The sequence below is a fragment of the Cetorhinus maximus genome, chromosome 6, assembly GCF_964194155.1.
Source record: "Cetorhinus maximus chromosome 6, sCetMax3.hap1.1, whole genome shotgun sequence".
Taxonomy (NCBI): Eukaryota; Metazoa; Chordata; class Chondrichthyes; order Lamniformes; family Cetorhinidae; genus Cetorhinus; species Cetorhinus maximus.
Window position 1 is genome coordinate 78234584 of NC_135884.1, and position 27220 is coordinate 78261803.

General features: G+C 45.6%; 1 protein-coding gene across 1 annotated transcript in view; it reads right to left on the minus strand.

The window, feature by feature from the left end:
* The window catches only part of LOC144681848 (septin-7-like), a 77825-nt gene that overhangs the window by 15654 nt on the left and 34951 nt on the right, over positions 1-27220 (minus strand). Inside the window, exons 5-9 of the mRNA XM_078543900.1 lie at positions 24324-24458; positions 23218-23335; positions 22043-22135; positions 18161-18257; positions 2460-2511 (exon numbers count right to left, since the gene is read on the minus strand). Coding sequence (XP_078400026.1) covers positions 2460-2511; positions 18161-18257; positions 22043-22135; positions 23218-23335; positions 24324-24458 — 495 coding nt within the window. The remainder of the gene's footprint in view (positions 1-2459; positions 2512-18160; positions 18258-22042; positions 22136-23217; positions 23336-24323; positions 24459-27220) is intronic.

The following is a 27220-nucleotide window of genomic DNA, read 5'->3' on the forward strand; positions in this document are numbered from 1 at the left end:
TCATCAACCCAGAAACATAGCACATTCCCTATTCATCATCATAAACCCAGAAACACAGCACAATCCCTATTCGTCATCATGAACCCAGAAACACAGCACTTTACCCACTTATCATCAACCCAGAAACACAGCACTTTCCCCACTCATTAGGAGGTGTCAGCTGTGGCTCAGTTCATAGCACCCTCGCCTTTGAATCAGAGGGTTGTGGGTTCATGTCCCACTCCCGGAAACCAAGAACTGTGATTGTACTCGACAGAGTTGCAATCTGTGACTGTTGATAACTCGAAAGAGTTTCACCACTCATTATCTACCCATAAACACAGCACATTCCCCACTCATCATCAACCTAGAAACACAGCACATTTCCTATTCGTCATCATCAACCCAGAAACACAGCACATTCCCTATTCGTCATCATAAACCCAGAAACACAGCGCATTCCCTATTCATCATCATCAACCTAGAAACATAGCACATTTCCTATTCGTCATCATGAACCCAGAAACACAGCACAATCCCTATTCATCATCACCAACCCAGAAACACAGCACATTCCCTATTCATCATCATCAACCCAGAAACACAGCACATTTCCTATTCGTCATCATGAACCCAGAAACACAGCACTTTCCCCACTGTGCGATGGCGGTGGAGGGAGCGACGGTTTAAGGTGGTGAATGAGGTGCCATTCGAATGGATTGCTTTATCTTGGGTGGTATCAAGCTTGAGTATTGTTGCAGCTGCACCCATCCAGGCAAGTGGAGCGTATTCCATCACACTCCTGACATGTGCCTTGTAGATGGTGGACAGGCTTTGGGAAGTCAGGAGGGGAGTTACTCACCGAATGACTCCTAGCCTCTGACCTGCTCTTGTAGCCACAGTATTTCTATAGCTTGTCCAGTACAGTTTGTTAATGGTAACCCCCAGGATGTTGATAGTGAACAATTCAGTGATGGTAATGCCATTGAATGCTAAGGGGGGATGGTTAGATCCTCTCTTTTCCGAAATGGTCATTGCCTGGCACTTGTGTGGCGGGTAAGTTACTTGCCATTTATCAGCTCAAGGCTAAATACTACACAGGGACTTATGTTAAATGGTCATGGATAGCAAGGCCCTTGTTCACTGTGAATGGACATTCTGGAGGGAGGTGTGGAAAGGGTTGCTGAGAGCTGAAGCAGTGCAAGAACCCACAGGATCAACAATGGGAGCAGCGAGTTGAAGAGGAAGGAGATTGGGAAGGTTAGCTCCCAGCCAGCAGGCTGGATGAGGAGGACATTTAGAGAGTGGAATGGGGCAATTGGAGTTGCTGCTTGTAGCAAGGTGGCAATAAGTGCCTCAACAGGCCCTTTGAAGCACGCTGACAGAAGAAGAGAGGGAAGCTGTGGGTTTATCTAACAGGGAGTCAAGCCTGGGACAGCTGCAGAAAGTAGGAGAGTTGAGGAGTACTGTAGAGTTGGGTTAGGGGATTGGGACGGCACAGTACCTAAGGTTGGAGAAGTGGAAGGAAGCTTGACGATGGAGAGGGGTCTTGCAGAGATAAGTAATTAAAAAGAGCAAAAGTGGAAATAGGGTGATGAGTTCAGGCCCAGAGAAGTAGACAAAATGCATATGCAAATGGACTCAGGGCAAGCACAAGTGACATAGGTCTGCTTACATATAAAAAAATCAATACGTAAAACCCCATTAGTGAATAGAAAATAAACAAATTGGAAGATAAAAGGAGAGCCAGTCGATGTAGTCTACTTGGATTTCCAAAAGATGTTTGATAAGGTGCCATACAAACTCAAGGGCTCCTGGTGTTGAGGGTTATATATTAACTTGCATAGAGGATTGATTAATGCACAGGAAGCTGAGAGTGGGAATAAATGGGGCTTTTTCCACGTTTGCAGGATGTGACAATGGAGCGCCGCAAGGATCAGTGCTGCAGCCTCAGCTATTTATTGAACAAAGAGAGAGAGAGAGAGAGAGAGAGAGTAATGTATCTAAGTTTGCTGGTGATTCAAAGCTAGGTGGGAGTACAAGCTGTGAGGAGGACACAAAGAGGCTACAAAGAGATATAGGCAGGATGGACTGGTTGGGAAATCTAGGACATGGGAACATAGTCTCAGGGTAATGGGCCAATCATTTAGAACTGATAGGAGAACTTTCTTCATTCAAAGGATTGAGAATCTTTGGAATTCTCTAACCCAGAGGGCTGTGGATCCTCCATCATTGAGCATATTCAAGGCTGGGATTAACAGATTTTTGATCCCTCAGGAGTTCAGGGATATGGAAGCGGGCAGGAAAGTGGAGTTCAGGTGGATCGTCCTGAATGGCGGAGCAGGCTTGAGAGGCCGTATGGTCTGCTCTTGCTCCCGTTGTGTCATGTAAAGGATCAGATATAATGACAGCGCAGGGGCTGTGATTAAACAATCAGATATAAACAGCAACGTTCATCTTCTAACACTGAAAAGCTTTACCTGATCAGCATGTTACGTAAAAGGGAGAAGTCACAATGCTCGCCATTTTCAACTGGAAAAAAGAGTGGAAAATAAAACAGAACACGTTCACAACCTCAGCAGAGATATCCTTGGCCATCAGACATCGTTGACCCTCCAAACTGATATACTGTAACTCCTGCCGACAACTGACCAGGCACCAGGGCCAGTTGTGCACGTACACTTGCCTCACACTGTGTCCGCTGGTGCATGTGTGGTTTCTCCCATGCTGACGTCATTGGCGTGTGCCCATCAGCTGATGCTAGTGCTTGCATATGCCGACTCTCCCCCCACCACTGCCTCATCACCTCCTGTCCGCCACCCCCTCATCGCCACCCCCAACCCCGTCATCACGCCCCCCTCATCATCTCCTGTCTGTTGCTTCAACACCTCTCATCATCACCACCCCCCTACTGCACCCTCATCACCTCCTGATCTCCACTCCCAACAAGCCGCTGTGGCCCCCTCATTGCCACCGACCCCTTGCACCACGTCCTGTCCGCTGCTCCAAGCACCCTCCACTGCCTCAAGCCTACACCGGCCCTCTCCTAAGCCCTCCCCTGCTGTCTCCCAAGTGCTTGCTTGCCCTCTCTGCAATAATTCTGAAAGAAATATTTGCTACATACTCAGATGTCCAATTTGAAATGGACTTTCTTTGCACCTCACAGGACACCTTGCCCCAAAACATCACACCATGCTGAATATAAAAACTCCATTGAAGAGTTCAGAACACTGCCCAGATAACGTGATACAGTCATTACTGCTGCTTTCTATACTGGGTTCAGTTTGACTTGCTCTGTCAAAGCTCAGTGAAACCTGAAATCATTCATCTTCAAAGTATAATGCAAAAACAAACAGGAAGGAATATAAATGCGTGCTCGCAAAATAAAGCTCACAGTGATAGATGCTGTGAGATTTCCACTTTTACGTATCAGTTAAAATGGTACGTGGTTTTCAATCAATTACTGTCATTTGATGCTGAAATGGAAATTGCATTAAATTCAGCATTTGGTAGCAATCTTGTTAGAAGTTCTTGTAGGAAGTGTAGTTGTGGCCTCACCAAACTGAGTCAAACTGATACTAAGCAGTCTCAGGGCTGTCTGTATAAGTTCTTCTGTAAGAGATCTAACACTGATATACAGGGGTGAGGTTAGTGTAAATAATTTGGTGGAATTAACACTGATGTACAGTTGTCTGTGGAGATTATGCAGTTCTATAAGTTGTACCACCGATTTACAGGGGTCTGCTTATTTTATATAATAATTTATATAATAATAATAATTAAGATGTCTAACACAGAAGTCTACTTATTAAGTATTATTAAGGGATGTAATATGAATGTGCAGGAATCTGGTTATGAAGAGAATGATGTAACACTGCTAATACAGGCTGTGGCCATTAAATATCTGTAAGTAGATGTCATATCAAGGCCCTGTACATTCATGCACTATTCTTACTTGAGGCATGATAACCAGACTACTGTACATGAAATGTGATATGCAATGGCCTGGATACAAAGTCTCTGTCAGGGGTGTAACACTGAGTTTCCTGGCCCTGGCAGTCTTCTTTCTACCAACGACACCTTATACCTCCATCCCCCACCAGGGCATTCAGGCCCTCACCTCTTCATCTCGTACATTGGTGGGCGTATTGGTGCCCTTTCTTTCATTCTTGGGGTCTGAGCATTGCTGACAAAGCCAGCATTTATTGCCCATCCCTAAGTGCCCTTGAGGTGGTGGTGGTGAGCTGCCTTCTTGAACCGATGCAGTCCACGTGGTGTAGGTACACCCAGAGTGCTGTTAGGGGGGGTTCCAGGATTTTGATCCAGTGGCAGTGAAGGAACGGCAATACAATTTCAAATCAGGATTGTGTGAGACTTGGAGGGGAACTTGCATAAGTGATGGTGTTGCCATGCATCTGATGTTCTTGTCCTTATAGGCGGCAGAGATCGCGGGTTTAGAAGATGCTTTTGAAGATGGCTTGGCGAATTCTTGCAGATATTGTCAGATATTAAACACTGCTGCCAATGTGTGTCAGTGATGGAGGGAGTGAATGTTTAAGTGGCTGAATGGGGTGCCAATCAAGAGGGCTGCTTTGAGCTTCGGGTGTTGTTGGAGCTGCGTTCAACCAGGCAAGTGGAGCTATTCCACACACTCCTGTCTTTTGCATGGTAGGTGCTGAACAGGCTTTGGGGAGTCAAGAGGTGAATCACTCACCACAGAGTATGTTTTTATCATTACAATATTTATTTGGCTAGTCCAGTTTCTGGTCAATGGTAACCACCAGGATGATGATAGAGGGGGATTCAGCAATGGTAATGCCATTGAATGTCAAAGGGAGACAGTTATAGTCCGGCACTCGTGCCCAAACCTGAATGTTGTCCAGATATCTGAGGACTGGCGAATGGAAGGAAAGTCATTGTCGAAGCAGCTGAAGAAGGTTGGGCCTAGGACACTACCCTTAGGAACTCCTGCAGTGATGTCCTGGGACTGAGATAATTGGCCTCTAACAACCAATCTTTGTGCTAGGCATGACTCCAACCAGGAGAGTTTTCCTCCAGATTCCCACTGAATTCAATTTTACCAGGGTTCCTTGATGCCACACTCGGTCACATATTGCCTTCATGAAGGACAGTCACTCTCACCTCAGATCTTCAGTGCAGCTCTTTCGTCCATGTTTGGATCAAGGCTGTAATGAGGTGAGGAGCTAATAGGCTAAATGGAGCATCAGTGAGCAGGTTATTGCTGTGTAAGTGCCAAGTGATAGCACTGACATCTTCCATCACTTCGCTGATGATCCAGAGTAGTCTGATGGGGTGATAGCTGGCCGGACTGGATTTGTTCTGCTATTTGTGGGTGGAACATACCTGGCCAAGTTTCCACATAATTGGGTAGATGCCAGTGTTATAGCTATACTGGAACAGCTTAGCTAGGGGTGTAGCTTGTTCTGGAGGACCAAGTCTTCAGTACTAAAGCCAGGATGTTGTCAGGGCCCGTAGACTTTTCAGTATCCTGTGCTTTCAGCTGTTTCTTCATATCATGTGGAGTGACTCGCTTTGACTGAAGACTGGTATCTATGAAGCTGGGGGGCTCTGAAGGAGACCAATTTGGATCATCCACTTGGCACTTCTGGCTGAAGATGGTTGCAAATGCTTCAGCTTTGTCTTCTGCATTGCTGGGGCCTTCTCCATCATTCAGGATGTGGATATTTGTGGAGCCTCCTCCTCCAGTGAGTTGTTCAATTGTCCACCACCATTCACGACTGGATGTGGAGGACAGCAGAGCTTAGATCTGATCCGTTGGTTGTGTAATTGCTTAGCTCTGTCTATCATTTGCTGCTTATGCTGTTTAGCATGCAAGTAGTCCTGTGTTGTAGCTTCAACAGGTTGACATCTCATTTTTAGTTATGCCTGGTGCTGCTCCTGGCATGCCTTCCTGAAGTCTTCATTGAACCAGGGTTGATTCCCTGGCTTGAGGTAGTGATAGAATTGGGGATATGCTGGGCCATGAGGTTACAGATTGTGGTTGTATACAATTGTACACAATTCTGCTGTTGCTGATGGCCCACAGCGGCTCATGGAAGCCCAGTTTTGAGTTCTGTTCGGAATCTATCCCATTTAATACAGTGGTAGTGACACACAACACAATGGAGGATATACTCAATGTGAAGACAGGACTTTGTCTCCACAAGGACTGTGCAGTGGTCACTCCTACCAAATGTCTTGGACAAATGCATCTGCGACAGGTAGATTGGTGAAGACGAGGTAAAGCAGGTTTTTTCTTCATAGGTTCCCTCACCACCTGCCACAGACCAAGTCTGGCAACTATGCCATTCAAGACTTAGCCAGCTCGGTCAGTGGTGGTGCTACCAAGCCACTCCTGGTGATGACATTGAAGTACCCCACTCAGGGTACATTCTGCACCGAGTGCTTCTTCCAAGTGGTGTTCAATATGGAGGAGTACTGATTCATTAGTTGAGGGAGGATGGTAGATAGCAATCAGCAGGATGCTTCCTTGCCCAATTTTGACCTGATGCCATGAGACTTCATAGGTCCAGAGTTAAAGTTGAGGAGCAACTCCCTCCAGACTATATATGTCTGTTCCGCCACCATTTTAAAAAATGTATTCACAGGATGTGGGTGCCGCTGGCTAGGCCAGCATTTATTGCCCATCCCTAATTGCCCTTGAGAAGGTGGTGGTGGTGAGCTGCCTGCTTGAACCACTGCAGTCCATGTGGTGTAGGTGCACCTACACTGCTGTTGGGTAGGTAGTTCCAGATTTTGACTCAGCATCAGTGAAGGAACAGCGACATATTTCCAAGTCGGGATAGTGAGTGGCTTCCAGGTGGTGCTGTTCCCGTGCATCTGCTGCCCTTCTTCTAGATGGTAGCAGTCGTGGGTTTGGAAGGTGCTGTCTAAGGAGCCATGGTGAGTTCCTGCAGTGCATCTTGTAGATGGTACACACTGCTGCTACTGTGCGTAGGTGGTGGAGGGAGTGAATGTTTGTGGATGGGGTGCCAATCAAGTGGGCTGCCTTGTCCTGGATGGTGTCAAGCTTCTTGAGTGTTGCTGGAGCTGCAATCATCCAGGGAAGTGGAGAGCATTCCATTACAGAATCACAGTATCTTTACAGTGCAGAAGGGGACCATTCAGCTTATCAAGTCTGCACTGGCTCTTTCAGTTCATCAAGTCTGCACTGGCTCTCTGAAAGAGCATTCCACCTAGTCCCACTCCCCTGCGTAATCCCTGTAACCTTGCACATTGTCTCTTTTCGCTCCTGACTTGTAGATGGTGGACAGGCTTGGGGAGTCAGGAGGTGAATTACTCGCCGCAGGGTTCCCAGCCTCTGACCTGCTCATGCAACCACAGTATTTATATGGCTAGTCCAGTTCAGTTTCTGGTCAATGGTAACCTCCAGGATGTTGATAGTGGGGGATTCAGTGATAGTATATCATTGACGGTCAAGGGGCAATGGTTAGATTTTCTCACTTGTTGGAGATGGTCATTGCCTAGCATTTGTGTGGTGCAAATGGTACTTGCCACTGGTCAGCCCAAGCCTAGATATTGTCTAGGTCTTGCTGCATTTGGACATGGACTGCTTCAGTATCTGAGGAGTCACGAATCGTGCTGAACATTGTGCAATCATCAGCGAACATCCCACTTCATCCCCACTGAAGGAAGGTCATTGATGAAGCAGCTGAAGATGGTTGGGCCTAGGACACTACCCTGAGGAACTCCTGCAGTGATATCTTAGAACTGAGATGATTGATCGGCAACAACCACAACCATCTTCCTTCGTGCAAGATATGATTCCAACCGGCAGAGAGATTTCCCCCCTGATTCCCATTGGCTCCAGTTTTGCTAGGGTTCCCTGATGCCTCATTTGGTCAAATGCTGCCTTGATGTCAAGGGCAGTCACTCTCACCTCACCTCTGGATTTCAGCTCTTTTGTCCATGTTTGAATCAATGCTGTAATAAGGTCAGGAGCTAAGTGACCCTGACGGAACCCAAACTGAGCATCAGTGAGCAGGTTATTGCTAAGCAAATGTCACTTGATAGCACTGTTGATGACTCCTTCATCACTTTACCGATGATGGAGTAGACTGATGGGGCGGTAATTGGCTAGGTTGGATCTGTCCTGCTTTGTGTGTACAGGTCATACCTGGGCAATTTTCCACATAGCTAGGTAGGTGCCAGTGTTGCAGCTTTACTGGAACAGCTTGGCTAGGGGCACGGCAAGTTCTGGAGCACAAGTCTTCAGTACTATTGCCAGAGAATTGTCAGGGCTCATAACCTTCGCAGTATCCCGTGCCTTCAGCTGTTACTTGATATCATGCGGAGTGAATCAAATTGGCTGAAGACTGACATCTCCGACGCTGGGGGCCTTCGAAGAAGGCCGAGATGGATCATCCACTCGGTACTTCTGGCTGAAGATTGTTGCAAATGCTTCAACTTTGTCCTTTGCACTGCTCGGCTCCCCCATCAGTGAGGATGGTGATATTTGTGAAGCCACCTCCTCCAGGGAGTTGTTTAACGGTCCACCACTATGCACGATTGGATATGGCAGGACAGCAGAGCTTAGATTTGATTCGTTGGTTTTGGAATCGCCTAGCTCTATCACTTGCTACTTATGCTGTTCAGCATGCAAGTAGTCCTGTGTTGTAGCTTCACCAGGTTGACACTTCATTTTTAGGTGTGTCTGATGCTGTTCCTGGCATGCCCTCCTGCATTCTTCATTGAACCAGGGTTGATCCCCTGGCTTGATAGTAATGGTAAAGTGGGGGATATGGCTAGATCTGTTCGAAATCCATCCCATTTAGCATAGTGGTCATGCCAAACAACACAGTGGAAGATATGCTCAATGTGAAGACGGGACATCATCTCCACAAGGACTGTGTGGTGGTGACTCCTATCGATACTGTCATGGACAGGTGGATCTGCAGCAGGCAGGTTGGTGAGGATGAAGTCAAGTATGTTTTTCCCTCTTGTTGGTTCCCTCACCACCATCCGCAGACTCAGTCTAGCAGCTATGTCCTTTAGAACTCAGTCAGCTCAGTCTGTAGTGGTGCTACCGAGCCACTTTTGGTGATGGACATTGAAGTCCCCCACCCAGAGTACATCCTGCGCCATAGCCACTCTTTGTGCTCCTTCCAAGTGGTGTTCAACATGGAGGAGCACTGATTCATCAACTGAGAGAGGGCGGTACATTGTAATCAGCAGGAGGTTTCCTTGCCAATTTTCACCTGATGAGACTTCATGGAGTCCGGAGTCGATGTTGAGGACTCCCAGGGCAACTCCCTCCTGACCGTATCCCACTGTGCCGCCACTTCTACTGGGTCTGTCCTGATGGGGGGACAAGACATACCCAGGGATGGTGATGGTGGTGTCTGGGACATTATCTGTAAGGTATGATTCCGTGAGGTTGACTATGTCAGGCTGTTACTTGACTAGTCTGTGAGACAGCTCTCCCAATTTTGGCACTAGCCCCCAGATGTTAGTAAGGACGATATTGCAGGGTCGACAGGGCTTTTGACAGAGGGTTTGTCATTGCTGATTCCTGTGCCTTGGTCGATGCTGGGTGGTCTGTTTGGTTTTATTCATATTTGACTTCTGTTGCAGTTTGATACAACTGGTCTGGTCTGCAACTGTGGGCCTGGAGTCATATGTAGGCCAGGCTGGGTAAGGACAGCAAATTTCCTTCCCTTAAGGACATTAATGAACCAGATGGGTTTTTATGACAATCTGATAGTTTCCTGATCGTTACTACTGAAACTAACTTTTAATTCCAGATGTATTAATTAAATTTAAATTCCCTTTGCTGCCAAGGTGGGATATGAAGCCATGTCTCTGGAGCATTATCCGGGTCTCAGAGTTATTAGACCAGTTTCTGGACCGCTATGCTATCGTCCCCGTTTCCTACTCTCACCCTGAACTGGAACATTCCTTCAATTTTGCTTCCAAGTTCCAGCCTTCTTGTGCCTTCACATGATCCATCTCTGACTCTTCCTTTCATTGACTTCTCTGGCTCCATTTTTGGAGATAGCTAATCAACTAGAAACCCACCGACTCCCCCAGATATCTCAACCACACGTCCTCACATCCCACTTCCAGTAAAGATTCGACTCTGTTCTCCTAGTTCCTCCTTCACATCTGTTCTGATGATGCAATCTTTCATAACAGTGCATCTGATATGTCTGCCTTTTCCCTCAGCTGAGGATTCCTCCTCTGTGGTTGATAGGACCTCAAACATGTCCAGTCCATTTCTCTCAGTTCTGCACTCACCCTTCCCCTTCCTCCCAGAACAATAGGGTTCATCTTGTCCTCACTTTCTCCCCACCAGTGTTTACATTCAACAGATCACCCTTTGCTACTTCCACCATCCCTAGCTTGATACAACCACCATCTTCCCTTCCTCTCCCCCCGCCCTCCTCTTTCAGCATTCTGAGGGATTGTTCTCTCCCTGACACCCTGGTCCACTACATTCATCCCCAACAGCACCTGCTTTCCCATTCATTGCAGGAGATGCAATACCTGCCCTTTTATTTTCTCTCTTCCCACCATCCAAGGTCCCAAACGCTCCTTCTAGGTAAACAGCAATTTATTTGTACTTCTTTCAATTTATTCTCCCATATCGCTGCTAACAACACGTTCTCCTCTATGCTGGGGAGACCAAATGCAGATTGGGTGGCCGTTCTGTGGAGCACCTCCATTCAGTCTGTAAGTGTGACCCTGAACCTGAGCACTTGTCACTTTAGTTTTTCATTCTACTCCCATTCTGACTCAGCCTCTTACTGCTCCAATGAAGCTAAACAGAAGCTGGAGGAACACTTTACAGCCTTCCAAACTAAAAATTAAATTAATCAATTTGATTATAATGTACTCCTCCCATTTTTCTGGAAACAACGATGATGATAATGCCTTGGCCATTTATACCTCCTCTAGACTGATCTTTAGATTATTTGCTAATCCCATTATCACCTTGCCTTGCACAATCATCTCTTTTGTCATTTAATCTCTCCTGCCTTCCCTTTTGTTCTTCCCCAAAGCCCAACAACCTCACCCCTTTCCCTACTCTGTACTTTCATTTTTTAAATTCATTTACAGGATGAGAGTGGCACTGGCTGGGCCAGCATTTATTACCCATCCCTAATTGCCCTTGAGGTGGTGGTGAGCTGTCTTCTTGAAACACTGCAGTCCATGTGGTGTAGGTGCACCCAAAGTGCTGTTAGAAAGGGAGTTCCAGGGTTTTAACCCAGCGACAGTGAAGGAACGGTGATATATTTCCAAGTCAGGATGGTGTGTGGCTTGGAGGGGAACTTCCAGGTGGTGGTGTCCCCATGCATCTGCTAAACATACTATTACACCTCTACCTTATTCCAATTCTGACCAAAGGGCATTGTCTTGAAATCTCAGCTGTTTCCACTCTACAGGTGCTGCCTGCCCTGCTGAGTACTCCTTGACCTGCTGAGTACTTCTTGAGTATTTTCTATTTTATTTCAGATTTGCAGCATCTGCAAGTTATTTGCTTTTGCACCAATATACCAAAAGGTATTGAGCATCATTGAGGAATATAAAAGCAAAATACTGCGGATGCTGGAAATCTGAAACAAAAGCAAAAGTAGCTGGAAAAACTCAGCAGGTCTGACAGCATCTGCGGAGAGGAATACAGTTAACGTTTCGAGTCCGTATGACTCTTCATCAGAACTAAGGAAAAATAGAAATGAGGTGTTTGAGGGGGGTGGGACAGGTAGAGCTGGATAGAGGGCCAGTGATAGGTGGAGGCAAAGAAGAGATTGCCAAAGATGTCAGACAAAAGGACAAAGGGGTGTTGAAGGTGGTGATATTAGCTAAGGAATGTGCTAATGGTGACATTAAGGGTAGAAAGCGGGACGAGCAAGTGACAGATAGACCTAGTGGGAGAGGGGTGGGGGGGGATGGGGGGGGTTGAAATAGGCTAAAAGGTGGAGATAAAACAATGGATGGAAATAAGTTTAAAAATAATAGAAATAGGTGGGAAAAGACCTACCTGTCCCACCCCCATCAAACAGCTTATATTTCACCTCATTTCTATTTTTCCTTAGTTCTGATGAAGAGTCATACGGAGTCTGCTGTCAGACCTGCTGTGTTTTTTCAGCTATTTTTGTTTTCGATTGAGGAATGTAATATGGATTTACAAGCATAATTCAGGCTATTAATCCTGTATCACTGTATGTACCTCCATATCCTGTTCTGGGACCATCAACAGCTTGCAAACCGTTCAGTTTTTAATTCATTCTTGAAATGGAGTGTCACTGGCAAGGCCAACATCAACTGCCCATCCCTAATTGCCCTAGATAAGGTGGTGGCGAATAACGTTCTTAAACTGCTAAAGTCCATGTGGTGTGGGTAAATCCAGAGCATTTTTTTCTGTAGTGGTTTGATACAATTCAATGGCTTGTGAGGACATTTCAGAGGGCAGCTGAGAGTTAACCACATTGCTGTGGATCTGGAGTCACATGTAGGTCAGACTGGGTAAGGGCAACAGATTTCCTTTCCTATCCTTCCGTATCATTTATAAAGAAGTAGCTACTTGGATTTCAGTAAGGAACATTAGCAATAGGGAAGTAAAGTTAACTCAAGTCAAAGTAAAGTAAAGTAAATCAAAGAAAGATAAAGTTAGCATAAGTGTAATAAAATTATGTTACCAGTAATTTATTCTACTCATTCTACTTACTCTAAGTGTAATTAATAAATAGTTTTTAGAATTACGGGATAGCAGGTCAGCTGGAGTACTGTGCACAGTTTTGGTCCCCTTACTTGAGGAAGGATGTAGTTGCACTGGAGGCTGCTCAGAGGAGGTTCATTAGATTGATTCCAGAGATGCGGGGCTTGTCTTATGAGGGGAGATTGAGCAGTTTAGGCCTATGCTCGCTAGAGTTTAGAAGGATGAGAGGAGATCTAATTGAGGTATATAAGGTGCTAAAGGGGATAGACAAAGTAGGCGTGGAGCAGGTGTTTCCCCTTCTGGGGCATTCTAGAATGAGAGGCCATAGTTTTAGGCTAAGGGGTGGTAGATTTAAATCAGAGATGAGGAGGAATTACTTTTCTCAAAGGGTCGTGAATCTGTGGAATTCACTACCTCAGAGTGCAGTGGATGCCGGGACGCTGAATAAATTTAAGGAGGAGATAGACAGATTTTAAATTAGTAACAGGTTGAAAGGTTATGGGAAGAGGGCGGGAAACTGGAGTTAAGGCCGAAATGAGATCAGCCATGATCGTATTGAATGGTGGGGCAGGCTCGAGGGGCTGAATTGCCTACTCCTGCTCCTAGTTCTTATGAAGACCAAGAAACTGGTAAAGAAGGGGAGAATAGAATATGAATGCAATCTAGCAAAAAACAAAAACAGGCTGTAAAAGCTTCTATAGATATGTAAAAAGGAAGCATTTGGCGAAGACAAACATGGGTCCATTACAGGCAAAGTCAGGAGAATTCATAATGGGAAACAGAGAAAAGGAAGAGAAGCTAAATGATTACTTTGTGTCCGTCTTCACTGAGGAAGATACAGGAAATCTTCCAGATTTAGAGATCCAAGGGACTAGGGAGAATGAGGAGTTGAAGGAAATTGGTATAAGAAAGAAGGTTGTACTGGAGAAGTTAATGGGACTGAAAGTTGATAAGTCCACATGACCTGATATTTTGCATCCTAGCGTGTTGAAAGAGGTAGCAATGGAGATAGTGGATGCATTGGTGATCATTACCCAAAATTCTATAGATTCTGGAATGGTTCCTGCAGATTGGAAGGTAGCAAACGTCACTCCACTGTTTAAGAAGGGAGGGAGAGAGAAAACAGGGAACTACAGACCTGTTAGCCTTACATCAGTAGTAGGGAAAATGCTAGAATCTATTATAAAGGATGTGATAAATGGATACTTTGGTAATCATGATCTGCTTGGGCACAGTCAGCATGGATTTGCGAATGGAAAATCACGTTTGATGAGCTTGGAGTTTTTTGAGGATGTCACCAAAAAAAAATTGATAAAGTAGAGTCGACGGGCGTAGTATACTTGGATTTTCAGAAGGCTTGTGATAAAGTCCCCCACAGGAGGTTGATAAGCAAAATAAAAGCACATGGGATAGGAGGCAATATTCGGGCATTGATTAAGGATTGGTTAACAGGCAGAAAACAGAGAATAGGAATAGATGGGTCATTCTCACGTTGGCAAGCTGTGACTAGTGGGGTACCGCAAAGATCAGTATTTGGGCTCCAGCTGTTCATAATATATATCAATGATTTGGATGTGGGGACCAAATATAATATTTCCAAGTGCGCGGATGATACAAAGCTAGGTGAGAACGTATGTTGTGAGGAAGATGTAAAACAGCTACAGGAGGATTTGGACAGACTTAGTAGTGGGCAAGAACATGTCAGATGGAATACAATGTGGAAAAATGTGAGCTTATCCACTTTGATAGGAGGAACAGATATGCAGAGTATTTCTTAAATGGTGAGAGATTAGAAAGTGTAGATGTACAAAGGGACCTGGGTGTCCTTGTCCATAAGTCACAAGTGCAATTAGGAAGGTTAATGGAATGTTAGCCTTTATCACAAGAGGATTTGAGTACAGGAGTAGTGAAATCTTGCTTCAATTATATAGAAGCTTGGTTAGACCACACCTGGAGTAGTGTGTGCAGTTTTGGTACCATTACCTCAAGGGTTTTTATTGCCATCATGCAAGTGCAACGAAGGTTCACCAGACTTGTTCCCGGGATGGCAGGACTGTCTTATGAAGTGAGATTGGGGAAACTGGGCCTGTATTCTCTAGAGTTTCAAAGAATGAGAGGTGATCTCAGTGAAACCTACAAAATACTTAAAGGAATAGACGGGGTAGATAAAGGTAAGATGTTTCCCCTGGTTGGGGAGTCCAGAACCAGGGGACACAATTCCAAAATAAGGAGGAAGCCACTTAGGACCAAGACGAGGAGAAATTTCTTTACTCAGAGGGTTGTGAATCTTTGGAATTCTCTACCCCAGAGGGCCATGGAAGCTCGTCATTGAGTGTGTTTAAGGTAAAGCTGTATAGATTTCTGATTAACAATAACATAAAGGGTGATGGGGACAGTGCGGGTAAAAGGCATTGAAGTGTTCGATCAGCCATGATCGTATTGAATGGTGAAGCAGGCTCGACAGGCTGAATGGCCTTTTCCTGTTCCTACGTTCCTAAAGGACATTAGTGAACCAGATGGGTTTTTCTGACAATCCAGTAGTTTTATGGTCATTATTAATATATTAGCATTTTAGTTCCGATTTATTAATTAAATTTAAATTCCCCCAGTTGCTATGTTGGGATTTGAACTTTTGTCATTCGATTTCTGGTCCAGTACCGTTACCACTATGCAACCATCCCCCCAGGTAGACAAACATCCCAAGGTGCTTTACAAGAGCATTCACAAACAAAATTTGACACTGAGCCGTGTAAGGAGATATTAGGACAGATGACCAAAAACTTAGCCAAAGAGGTGAGATTTAAGGAGTGTCCTATAGGAGGAGAGGTATAGATGGGGAATGGATTAGGGACCAAATTCCAGAATTAAGGGTCTAGGCAGCTGAAGGCAGGACTGCCAATGGTAGAGCAATTAAAATCGGACAGGATTGGAGGAGCACTGAGGTCTTAGAAGGTTGGAGGACTTGAGATTAAAGAGAGGGGGAGTGACAAGGTCACGGAGGGATATGAAAAAAACATCAATGAGAGTTTTAAAATTGAGCTTTTGCCAGACTGGAAGCCAATGTAGGCCAGTGAGCACAGGGGTACTGGGTGAGAGATCTAGGATATGGGAAAGAGAGTTTTGGTTGAGTTCAAGTTTATGGAAGATGGAGGGTCGCTGGTTGGCCAGGAGTGCCTTGGAAAAGTCAATCTAGAAGCAACAATCGCAAGGATCAGGATGAGGGTTTCAACAGCAGATGAGCTGATATGGGGTGGGGAGTTGGATGACATTTTCAAGGTGGAGGTAGGTGGTCTAATTGATGGTGTGGATAAGTGGTTAGAAGCTCATCCCAAGGTCAAATGGATCTTAACTCAAGCAACGATTGGGAATTAGGATGGAGCTGCTTGTTAGGGATCTGAAGTGGAGAAAAGAAGTCAGGGGTTACTTTTACATTCCAGGTGATCCTGGAATAGTCAGCAGTTTCAGCAGATGAGAGCAGGGCCTGATAATACTTTATATGGTCCAGCTAGATCTGGTGGTGAATGGCTAAACCAGTTGTCTGCCATATCCTTTCAAGCCTGCATCCCTTGGACTTAATTAAGGGAGCAGAGATGAGGGCTGCACTGGGGGAAATGGCCAGGGTGAAAAAGTCATGTTTTAATGGGGCTGAGAGCAAAAATGAAAGTGAGGGTGTGTTGAAACAGATCAATAATTGCAGAAACGTTATGGTGAATGGAAAAACAGCTGGAAATCTGAAAGTACAGTTGCAAGTGAGACTTCATTCTGGGACAGAGAGCTGTGGATGGGGGGCGGTGTGAGGTAGGATGTGGGTGGAGAGCAATACAAGGGATTGATCAGAGATGTCCTTATCTGAGAGCAGTATGATGGAAGTAATGAGGCCAGATGAGTTAACAAGGTCGAGGGGGGTGGGGAGGTGGGAAGCTGGCAATGAAAATGGGTTTGGGAGTATACATGGAGTGAGAGATTTAAAGAAGACTGGAGGGCAGTGAACTCAGGGGGAAGAGGGCAGGGTGAGTTGGGATGGATGTTGAAATCATCAAAGTTTGGGAACCAGAGTGCAGAGGTTGAGGGAGGAGAGCAGTGAAGGAATCTGTGACATTTGAGGCACACTATTTGAGTGGCTCGCAGGGAATGAGTATCTTAAAGATGTGGGGAATGGAATATGAGGAAGGATGACACAGTGCCAGAGGAATACGGGCCTGACTAAGATGTGATTTGGTGATAAGAGCCACATCATCACCATGACAGCCTGGACGAGGCAAGTGGGGGAAGGTAGTCAGGCAAAGAGAGTTCAGTTAGGAGGAAGGTGTCATCATCCCTCAGCCAGGTTTCTGTTAAGGCCGGGATATCATTGGAATGAGCTGCAATAAACTCATGGATGGCAAGCCTTATTCACAGGTGATCAGACATTCTGGAGGGAGCTATGGAGAGACAGTGAGAGTGGAGAGACAGTGAGAGCTAATCTGCTGGCAGAGTCTGGGGTGGAAGGTGGGGGTGCAGTGAGAGGTGATCCACTGGCAGAGTTCAGGGGAGATAGTGAGAGGTGATCCACTGGCAGAGTCCAGGGGAGGCAGTGGGAGGTGATCCACTGGACGAGTCCACAGAGTCAGCACCGGCTGGGGCTGAACTGGACAGGAAGAGAATGGGCAAAGTCAGCTCTGAGCTTGCACATGGGCAGCAAAGTCAGCGAGACAGTAGGATGGGAACAGTTAGGATTCCTGCTTGTAATGAGGCAGTGATGAGAGCTTTGATGAGTCGTTTGGACAGTACCGCGAGACACAGCGGGAAACTGTAGGCTTAACTAAGAAGGCGTCAAGTCTGGGATGGTGGTAGGAGAGCAGGAAGCTCAGGAGCTCCTGAAGGGTTGGGGAAGAGATTTTAGAAGGAGCAGAGTAGCTGAGAAGGGACAAATGAAAGGAGGCATGGCAAGGCAAGGAGATGAGTCTGGGAGAGAGTGAGAAAAGAAGAGGAAAATGGAAGAAAAAAAATGGAAATGGAAGAAATGGGTATAAGTCCAGAGGGGCAGCCAAAATGCACACGTGAATGTCATTTGAGTTTGCATGTTTTTATAGTCCTGACTGCATTGCAAGATTAGGGTAGCTACATCCTGATTACAAAAGGAGAACAGAGGCAACAGGAGTAGAGAGTTAACAGCATAGGCCCCTTTGGGGATAAGGTTGGCATTGGTTGGAAAAGGTTAGCGTGGAGCCTCGATGTGCTGATGTCCAAGTTGGAGGCAGGTGTGGAGGTGGGAGTCACAGCTGGAGGTCTGGCCTTGGGAGGGGACCTTGGTCTGGCTCAGGGACATGGGGCTGAGGGGTGGGGAGTTGGGTGCCACAACTGGACACCGGGCTGCCCTGGGCCAGACACCCAGCCGGACACCTGGTCCACAGGCGAAACACTGTTTGGTTCCGAAGAGGCTCTTGCACAGAATGATTTGAAAATGTTGAATGCAGAAACTGAAATAAACAGGACTTTTACCTTCTGCCACTCCCCATGGATATTGACGACCTCTAACCTTCTTCCCACTGACCTCAAAGACAAAGGTGCTTCCAACAACTGCCAGCGGTACATGGTCCTGGGGAGAGAAACATATCAAAGAACAAAGAAAAGTACAGCACAGGAACAGGCCCTTCGGCCCTCCAAGTCTGCGCCGATCATATTTCCCGTCAACTAAAACATTTTGCACTTCCGGGGTCCGTATCCCTCTATTCCCATCCTATTCATGTATTTGTCAAGCTGCCTCTTAAATACCACTATCGTACCTGCTTCCACCACCTCCTCTGGCAGCGAATTCCAGACACTCACTACCCTCTGCGTAAAAAACTTGCCCCGCACATCTCCTCTATAGTTTTCTCCTCTCACTTTAAATCTATGTCCCCTAGTAATTGACTCTTCCACCCTGGGAAAAAGCTTCTGACTATCTACTCTGTCCATGCCACTCATAATTTTGTAAACTTCTATCAAGTCGCCCCTCAATCTCCGTCGCTCTAGTGAGAACAATCAGAGTTTCTCCAACCTCTCTTCATATCTAATAACCTCCAGACCAGGCAGCATCCTGGTAAACCTCCTCTGCACCCTCTCCAATGCCTCCATATCCTTCTGGTGATGTGGCGACCAGAATTGCATGCAATATTCCAAGTGTGGCCTAACCAAGGTTCTATACAGCTGCAGCATGATTTCCCAGCTTTTATATTCAATACCCCTGCCAATGAAGGCAAGCATGCCATATGCCTTCCTGACTACCTTATCCACCTGCGCTGCCACTTTCAGTGACCTGTAGGCCTGTACACCCAGATCCCTCTGCCCGTCAATGCACCTAAGTGTTCTGCCATTTACTGTATAATTCCTGCCTGCATTAGACCTTCCAAAATGCATTACCTCGCATTTGTCCGGATTAAACTCCATCTGCCCTATCTCCGCCCAAGTCTCCAACCATTAACCTCGATCATCAGACTCCACAGGCAATGCAGGACACAGTAGAAAGCAAGAGGAGGAAGTGGTGGCCACACTATCGAGGGGGTTTCAGTCATAATAAAAGTCCAATATTGTCTGCAGCCGCGGCCAGGCCCAGGCCAGCACCGCGTGCAGCCGCGGCCAGGCCCAGGCCAGCACCGCGTGCAGCCGCGGCCAGGCCCAGGCCAGCACCGCGTGCAGCCGCGGCCAGGCCCAGGCCAGCACCGCGTGCAGCCGCGGCCAGGCCCAGGCCAGCACCGCGTGCAGCCGCGGCCAGGCCCAGGCCAGCACCGCGTGCAGCCGCGGCCAGGCCCAGGCCAGCACCGCGTGCAGCCGCGGCCAGGCCCAGGCAGGCACTGTGTCTAGTTTTGTTTAAAAACACATTGAGTACTGTGTCCAGTTCTAATCATACTGCACAATGTGCTTGGGAGAACACAAGAATTAAAAGCAGAAGTAGGCCATTTGACCCATCAACCCTGATTCGCTATTCAATAACACCCTGGCTGATCTGATCGTGGCCTTAACTCTGCTTTCCTGCCTGCCCCCCATAACCCTAGACTCCCTTGTCAATGAAAAATCTATCTAACTCTGGCTTGTATATATTCAAGAACAATAGAGATACAGTGGCAGGCATTTAAGGAGATATTTCATAACACTCAGGAAAGTACATTCCAGTGAGAAAGAAAGAAAGACTCCAGGAGAAGGAGGCACCATCCGTAGCTAACTAAAGAAATTAAAGATAGTGTCAAATGAAAGAAAAACCACGCAATACTGCAAAGGTTAATGGTAGATCAGAAGATTGGGCACAAATTAAAAACCAGCAAAGGATGACTAAAAATGAGGGAGAAATAGAAGTATGGCAGAAAGCATGCTGGAACTATAAAAACAAATGAAGAGAGTTTCTACAGGTGTTTAAAATGGACAAGAGTAACTAAAAAGTGAGCATTGCTCCTCCAGACAGTGAACCTGGGGAATTAATAATGGAAAATAAGGAGATAGTGGAAGCGTTGAACAGACATTTTGTGTCTGTCTTCACTGTGGAAGATACAAATAACATCCCAAAAATAACCGGGAATCAAGAGGTGGAGAAACTCAAAACAGTTACAATCATCAGGGAAAGGGTCCTGAGAAAACTATTACAACTAAAAGCAGATAAGTCCCCAAGACCCGATGGGCTGCAACCTAGGGCCTTTAAAGTGGCTGCTGAGATAGCAGATGCATTGGTTTTCATTTTTCAATATTCCCCATATTCTGGAAAGGTCCCATCAGATTGGAAATTGCAAATGTGACTCCTCCATTCAAGAAAGGAGAGAGACAGAAAGCAGGAAACTACAGGCCAGTTAGCCTAACATCTGTCATAGGGAAAATGCTGGAATCCATTACTAAGGAGGTACTTAAAAAACTTAATGCAATCAGGCAGGTTCAACATGGGTTTGGGAAATTGTGTTTGATTAATTTGGAAGAGTTCTTTGGAGAAATAGCAAGCAACATTGATAAAGGGCAGCCTGTAGGTGTGGTCCACTTGGAGTTCCAAAAGGCATTTGACAAGGTGCCACATCAAAGATCACTACACAAAATAAGAGCTCATGGTGTAGGAATAACATATTAGCATGGATAGAGGATTGGTTAGCTAACAGGAAGCAGAGAGTAGGGAAAAATGGGTCATTTTCAGGTTGGCAAGATGGAATTAGTGGAGTGGCACAGGGATCAGTGTTGGGGCCGCAAAGTGTCTACAATCTACACTGTTAGAATCATATCTCTCGAGACTGAATTTTTCTTTTACAAAACAGAAGGACATGGCATGATCTGGACATTTGGATGCTGACCTGGATTTTTTTTAAAAAAGGTCACAAGTTCACCTTGGAACTGTCAGCAAGCAGGCCTCTTCCAAGAAATCACTTGACCTATATGGTACTTGAAGGAGATCTCGCTGTTTTGAACAGCGATCATTAATTGATGGGGAAAAAACTGGTAACTTGCTGGAAATCACATGTGTGAGGGGAAAAAAACTTAAATTGTGAAGCTGTTTGTTTTGAAGGCAGTCTTATAGGAGAACAAACTGAGGAAGGAAGGCTACCTTAACTGGCTCTCTCTCGCTACCTTGTCTGCAATTGCGTGTGGCTATCAAACTGTAGCCAAGAACCCTCATCTGAGTGTTACTCGTCTGCATTTGGACCTGCAAAGCTGAGTCCAGTTGGTGGGAACTCCCAGACATCCACCGGTACCAGCTCTTCACACAGGGGAATTCCAGGTTGACAACGTCGAGACACTGGACTTTATCCTTTATTTTATAATACCCATCCTCCAAAGCCCATCTCTGCAGAGAGACTCTCTCTATTTGTCCCTTGTTTGAGAGAGAGTGTGTGTGTGTGTGTGTGTGTGTGCTGGGGGAATTCTTTAGGAAGAGATTGATAGTTAAACTTCCTGATTATAATTGTGTTAACCAGTACTAGCAACTTGTTAAAAGAAGTTCTGTTTTTAAATTGATTAATCAGAGTTCTTTTTTGAAAGAAGACTGGTCAGAGTCTCTTTTCCTCTGGGTAACAGAGGTATAGATACACAATTGGCCATTTTGGTGAGAAAATTAATCATTTAAACTAATGGTACAGCCTGCGGAGGAGTGGGGTTTGATAATTCGCGGTAGTCCTCTCATCCCGGTCAAAGAATCTACAAAGGGATTTAAATAGTTGTGTATCAGAATGCTGTAGAGTGACACACTCTCAGTGAGATGCATGGTTTAATCACAGTGCTGTACAGAGTGACACACTCGAAGTGAGATGCATGATTTGATCACAGTGCTGTATGGAGGGACACACTCTGTGAAGCGTGTGGTTCATTCACAGCGCAGTATGAGGTGTGTGAATTAACTTACTTGAGCACAGCAGACAAAAGAAAATAACAAATTACCTTAAACTTTTTCACCAACTTATTATCCTCTTCATCTTCTGTACCTGGAAATTCATAAATCTTAATCTTCTGCTCCTTGATCTCCTTCATTATCTGTATGAAAAGATCAAGATGTCAATCTCAAGAATTGACAGAACAACCCCAGACACTCGCGGGCGCTCCCCTCGCTTCCCACGCAACAGGGCAGACCCTCTCCCCAGTCAAAGTGTCAGTGCAGACAATCACCGCACTCTGTGTATACTCTGCAGTAACACTGTGTCGAGCTGCCTGCCAGAATCTCCCCAGGTTTCCACCTCTCTCGACTCCTCCACTGTTGCTATATCACCAGATTGCTTATCCAACATCCAGTACTGGATGAGGAGAAATTTCCATGAATTAAATATTGGGAAGATTGAAGCCATTATTTTCAGCCCCCACTCCAAACTCTGTTTCCTAACTATCTTCACCGTCACTCCCCATGGCAACAGTATGAGATTAAGCCAGTCTGTTCACAACCTTGGTTTCTGACCCAGAGATGAGATTCTGACCTCATATTCGTGCCATCTCTAAGACTGCCTATTTCCACCTCCATAACATTGCCCAACTTCACCATCGCAGCTCATCTGCTGCTCGTCCAGACATTCGGTTCTCTCTAGACTTGACTATTCCAAAGCACGGATGGTTGGGCTCCCACATTCTACCTTATGTAAACTTGAGGTTATCCAAAACTGTTGCCCATGTCTTAATTTGCATCCTGTGCTCGCTGATCTACATTGACTCCAGGTCAAGCAAAGTTTTGATTTTAAGATGCTCATCCTTGCTTTCAAATCCCTCTATGGCCTCACCCTTCCCTTTCTTTGTAACCTCCTCCAGCCCCACAACACTCAGTTATATCTGTGTTGCTCTAATTCCAACCTCTTGTGCATGTCCAATTATAGTCGCTTCACCATTGGTGGCCATGCCTTCACTGTCCAGGCCCCAAGCTCTGGAGTTCCCTGCCTAGAACTGTCCACCTCACTGTCCTCCTTTAAGACATGTCTTAAAGCCCACCCATTTGACCAGACGATTATCTGACCTAATATCTCCTATGCAACGCAGTGTCATGCTTTGTTTTATAATGTTCCTTTGAAGCACCTTCATTATGTTTCATTATGTTAAAGATGCGATATAAATATACCAAGTTGTTGTATCATTACCTGCTTTTTGAAGTGTTGGCACTCCTCAGGGGTGAGCGTGTCTGCTTTAGCTATGAGTGGAATAATGTTCACCTTGTCGTGTAAACGTTTCATGAACTCGATGTCCAAAGGCTTCAGCCTGGAAGAGAACATGGGCAACTGAGTAAGAGCTGGAACAGGATGCACTGTGTAAAATAAATCAAACACTTATCCTCTCTGACTGCAATCACGCTTCTACATCCATCTCCCACCATCCCTCACCCTGCCCAGGGTGGCCAAGTGTCTACACTGTCCACATTTCTTGTTGGGCCTCCTGAGAAATGTGCAGTACACCTGCTCCTGCAGTCCTTCCCTTGTAGTCTAGGAGTGATGGGGGAAACCAAGCCACGCCCCTTTTTACAGCACTAGCCGCTGTATAACGGTAAGTTTAAACGTCCCTTTGTTTAAAAGCCGCTTTGAGAAGCTATGGAGAGAGGCAAGTGTGTAAGATAAGTGGGTGAGGGGGTAGGGTGCATCAGGAGTTGGGGGGGGGGGGGGGGGGGGGGTGGTGTAGTTGGGTGGTATAGTTACCCAGGACTTAGAACTGGTTTTAATCCTTCTAACTTTTCCTGGGTAACTATTCTACTGACTTAAGTCGGAACCATCTAATTCTCCAACTTTAAATCGAAGTTTTGGAGAGTTCCAGACCGGGGTGGGGGGGGACCGAATTGCCCAACAGATGTTCAAACTTCCTGGGCAATTACCGCACAGTCAGTGCATGGGGACTTCCAAGGGGTCCCCTAGCACATCCACCGGGGTACAACCATCCGGAGAACAGAAGTTCTGGGCCATTGTGTTTCTTTCACATGGGATAAGGAAGAAAAGCAACTTGCATTTCAACAGTTTTCGTATTCCACAAATCCACAGGATGTAACAATTTGCAGGAGAGGCGACATTTGGACCTTCATCTTTGTGCCGATCCTTTGCTGCAGCAGTGCCACACTGATTCCACTTCCCCACTCCAGCCATTCTTTTGGCTCTGATGAGAACAATTCCCTTCCCCCACCAACTGGCCAGTGTCACAGCAGCGTGGGATCTGATGTGAGGGTGAGTGTGAGACAGTACGCTCCTCCCATTCCAGGACTCACCCATGTCCTGACGGAGCGATGAAATACAGGCAGCAGTGCACACGTGTGTCTGCCATTTGCCGCCGGTTCACTCGGGACTCAGAGTTTAGGAAATCCTCAAACTTGCTGTCAATGTAGTTTATGACCGGCTGCCAACTGCACAAGAACAGAAAGAAGCAATGAAGCATTCAGTGAAAGCAACCCTCATGTCAGCACTCCCCACAACCCATGCTCACTCTTACAAATGGTAACTACTTCCACTCAGAATAATGCTCAAGGCTGCTTGGGAAAAGGAACTTGCGTTTATATAGCACCTTCCACCAGCTAAAAATGTACAAAAGCCCTTCACAGCCAATGAGATAATTTTGAAGTGTAGTTATTGTTGGAATAGAGGAACATCGACAGGCAATTTGTGCAAAGAAAGGTTCCACAAACATAAATGAGATAAATTACCAGATGATCTGTTTGTGATGTTTGTTGTGAAGTAAATATTGACAAGGACACTGGGGAGAACTCCCCCGCTTTCTTCAAAATGGTGTCATGAGGTCAAAGGGGAAGGGAGGGAGGAAAGCAAAAGATCGAGATGGGGTAGTGGGATGGAGGGCTTTAGATTTCTAAAGCATTGGGACCAGGTCTGGGACAGGTGGGACCTGAACAAGATGAACAGGTTACACCTTAATGGGACTGGGACTAATGTCCTCATGGGGAGGTTTGCTAATGCTGTTGGGGAGAGTTTAAACTGTATTGGTAGGGGGATCGGAACCTGAGGGGAAATTCTAAGAGGAGAGGATAAAAACTGGCAGTAGGAAGTAGAGAACTATTAACTGATAAGAAGGATATATCACAGAGTAGTATCAAGGCAGATAGAATACTTGGGAGAGTTTGAGAGAATTAGAGAAGACAATACTAAGTCATTAGAGGGGTCAGAATAATAGGGAAAGTAAAAAAGCCTAAATCAGGGTTAATGTCAATGTGTGAATGCACGGAGTGTGATTTATAAGATTGGTGAATTACAGGCACAGGTTGACAAATGGAATTATGATGTTATTGCTATAACAGAGGCCTGGCTCAAAGAAAGGCAGGACAGGATGTTAAATATTCCTGGGTACAAGATGTGTAGGAGAGACAGAAAAGGAAGTAAGGTGGTGGGTGGGGGCTGGGGAGTGCAGTATTGATTAAAGATGACATTACAGTACTGGAGAGAGGACGTTTCAGAGGGGTCAAGGGTGGAATTTCTCTGGCTAGAGGTAGGGAATGAAAAAGGTGCAATAACATTGATCGGTGTAGTATATAGACCGCCAACTCGTGGAAGGGATGTGGAGAAACAAATCTGTAAAGAAATTACAGAGGTGCAAGAAATAGAGAGTAATCATAATGGGGGGGCTTCAATTATCCAAATATAGGCTGGGATAGGATTAGTACAAAAGGGACAAGAGGGGCTAGAGTTCCTGGAGTGTGTTCAACATAATTTTCTGCTGCAGTATCTTTCAGACCCAAAGAGAGGGCAGGCACTGTTGGACCTGTTTCAGGGGGATAATTTGGCTCAATTGGATCCAATATCAGTGGGAGGGCATTTACGGGACAGTGACCATTGTATCCTAAGGTTTAGGTTGGCCATGGAAAAGGAAAAGGAACAATCCAGAGCAGGGATAAATAATTAGGGGAAAGCCAACTGGATGAGATTGCAACCGAGTCGAGTTGTTACTCACAATAAGAGGTTGTGGTGAAAGAATTAATCCAGGCTGGTCTCTTGGTTAAAGCTGGTTTATTTCCAAGATAACTCCTCAGTGCTAGTAACTTCCACACAAAGTGTTCCAGCTGTACCTCTTTTATTCTATTTAGATGGGATAATTAATTATCTTAGAGCCGGCACTTCTTTTTGTAAAACAGTCTGATAGTTGGTGACTTGCATCAACCCATTTTACTTTAGGGATCTCTTTTCTCTCCAACATCTCCTTTATGCTGGCTAGGCCTATTTGCAGTCTTTTTTCTGTGACACTTTTCACGGAATGAACATTGTCCCAAAAAGACTGGTTATAAGAGACATAACATTCCCTGGGCAAACTTTTCCCACATTGCCCCTTATATATTTCTGTCAATATATTGGATAAGTAACCTCCCATATCTAATGCTTCTACTAAGGCTAACATTTCAGCAGCTAAGGAGCTTTTCACTACCCTTTTTATTTTCGTGGCCTCCCAAGCCAGTGGGCAACAATATTCCCACCAAGAATATGATGAACCCTGCTGTGCTAGAGTACCCATCTGGAAGACTGGCATGTGAAGCATCACTAAAATTGACCAACCTCATATCTTCTGGATCACCCAAGGCTGGAAACTTGAGCACACATCTCTCAGAATTTAATTTTTTAAGTGTTTTATTTGCTCTCAGAACTTGCTCAACTGTAGCATGTTTCACCATGGTACTCAGCTCCAACACATCATAACTAGCGTCAAGCCTAGTCTGAGTGCACAACCAGTTCAACTGCCCATTTCTTCCTTGGTAGCAGGATCCTCTTTCTGTGAAGATCTACCACGAGTTATTGGGATATAATTAACATTTTCTAGATAAGATTGATTATTGTTGATTCAATGTCACTCCTAACTTGCTCTGCTTAATGTCTAAACCTATGTATTTAAAGGCCCCAGAAGCCTGACTTCCAACCTGGAATTCCTTCTTTATCTTCTCGATTACCCACTGTTCAAATTCTTTTGATCCTCCCCTCAGGAAATCATCAACATACATGATAAAGTTTCCAGCTCGTTTCTCCTTATGGTACCAGTAGAACATCGCAAGGTCTGCCTTTAACTGAATGCAACCTGTTTTCAACAGGGCAGACCTGAGGGAAAAATACCAGACTCTCGATGCATCATTCAACCCATAAAGACACTTATTCAACAGAATTCCGTTCGCAAGTC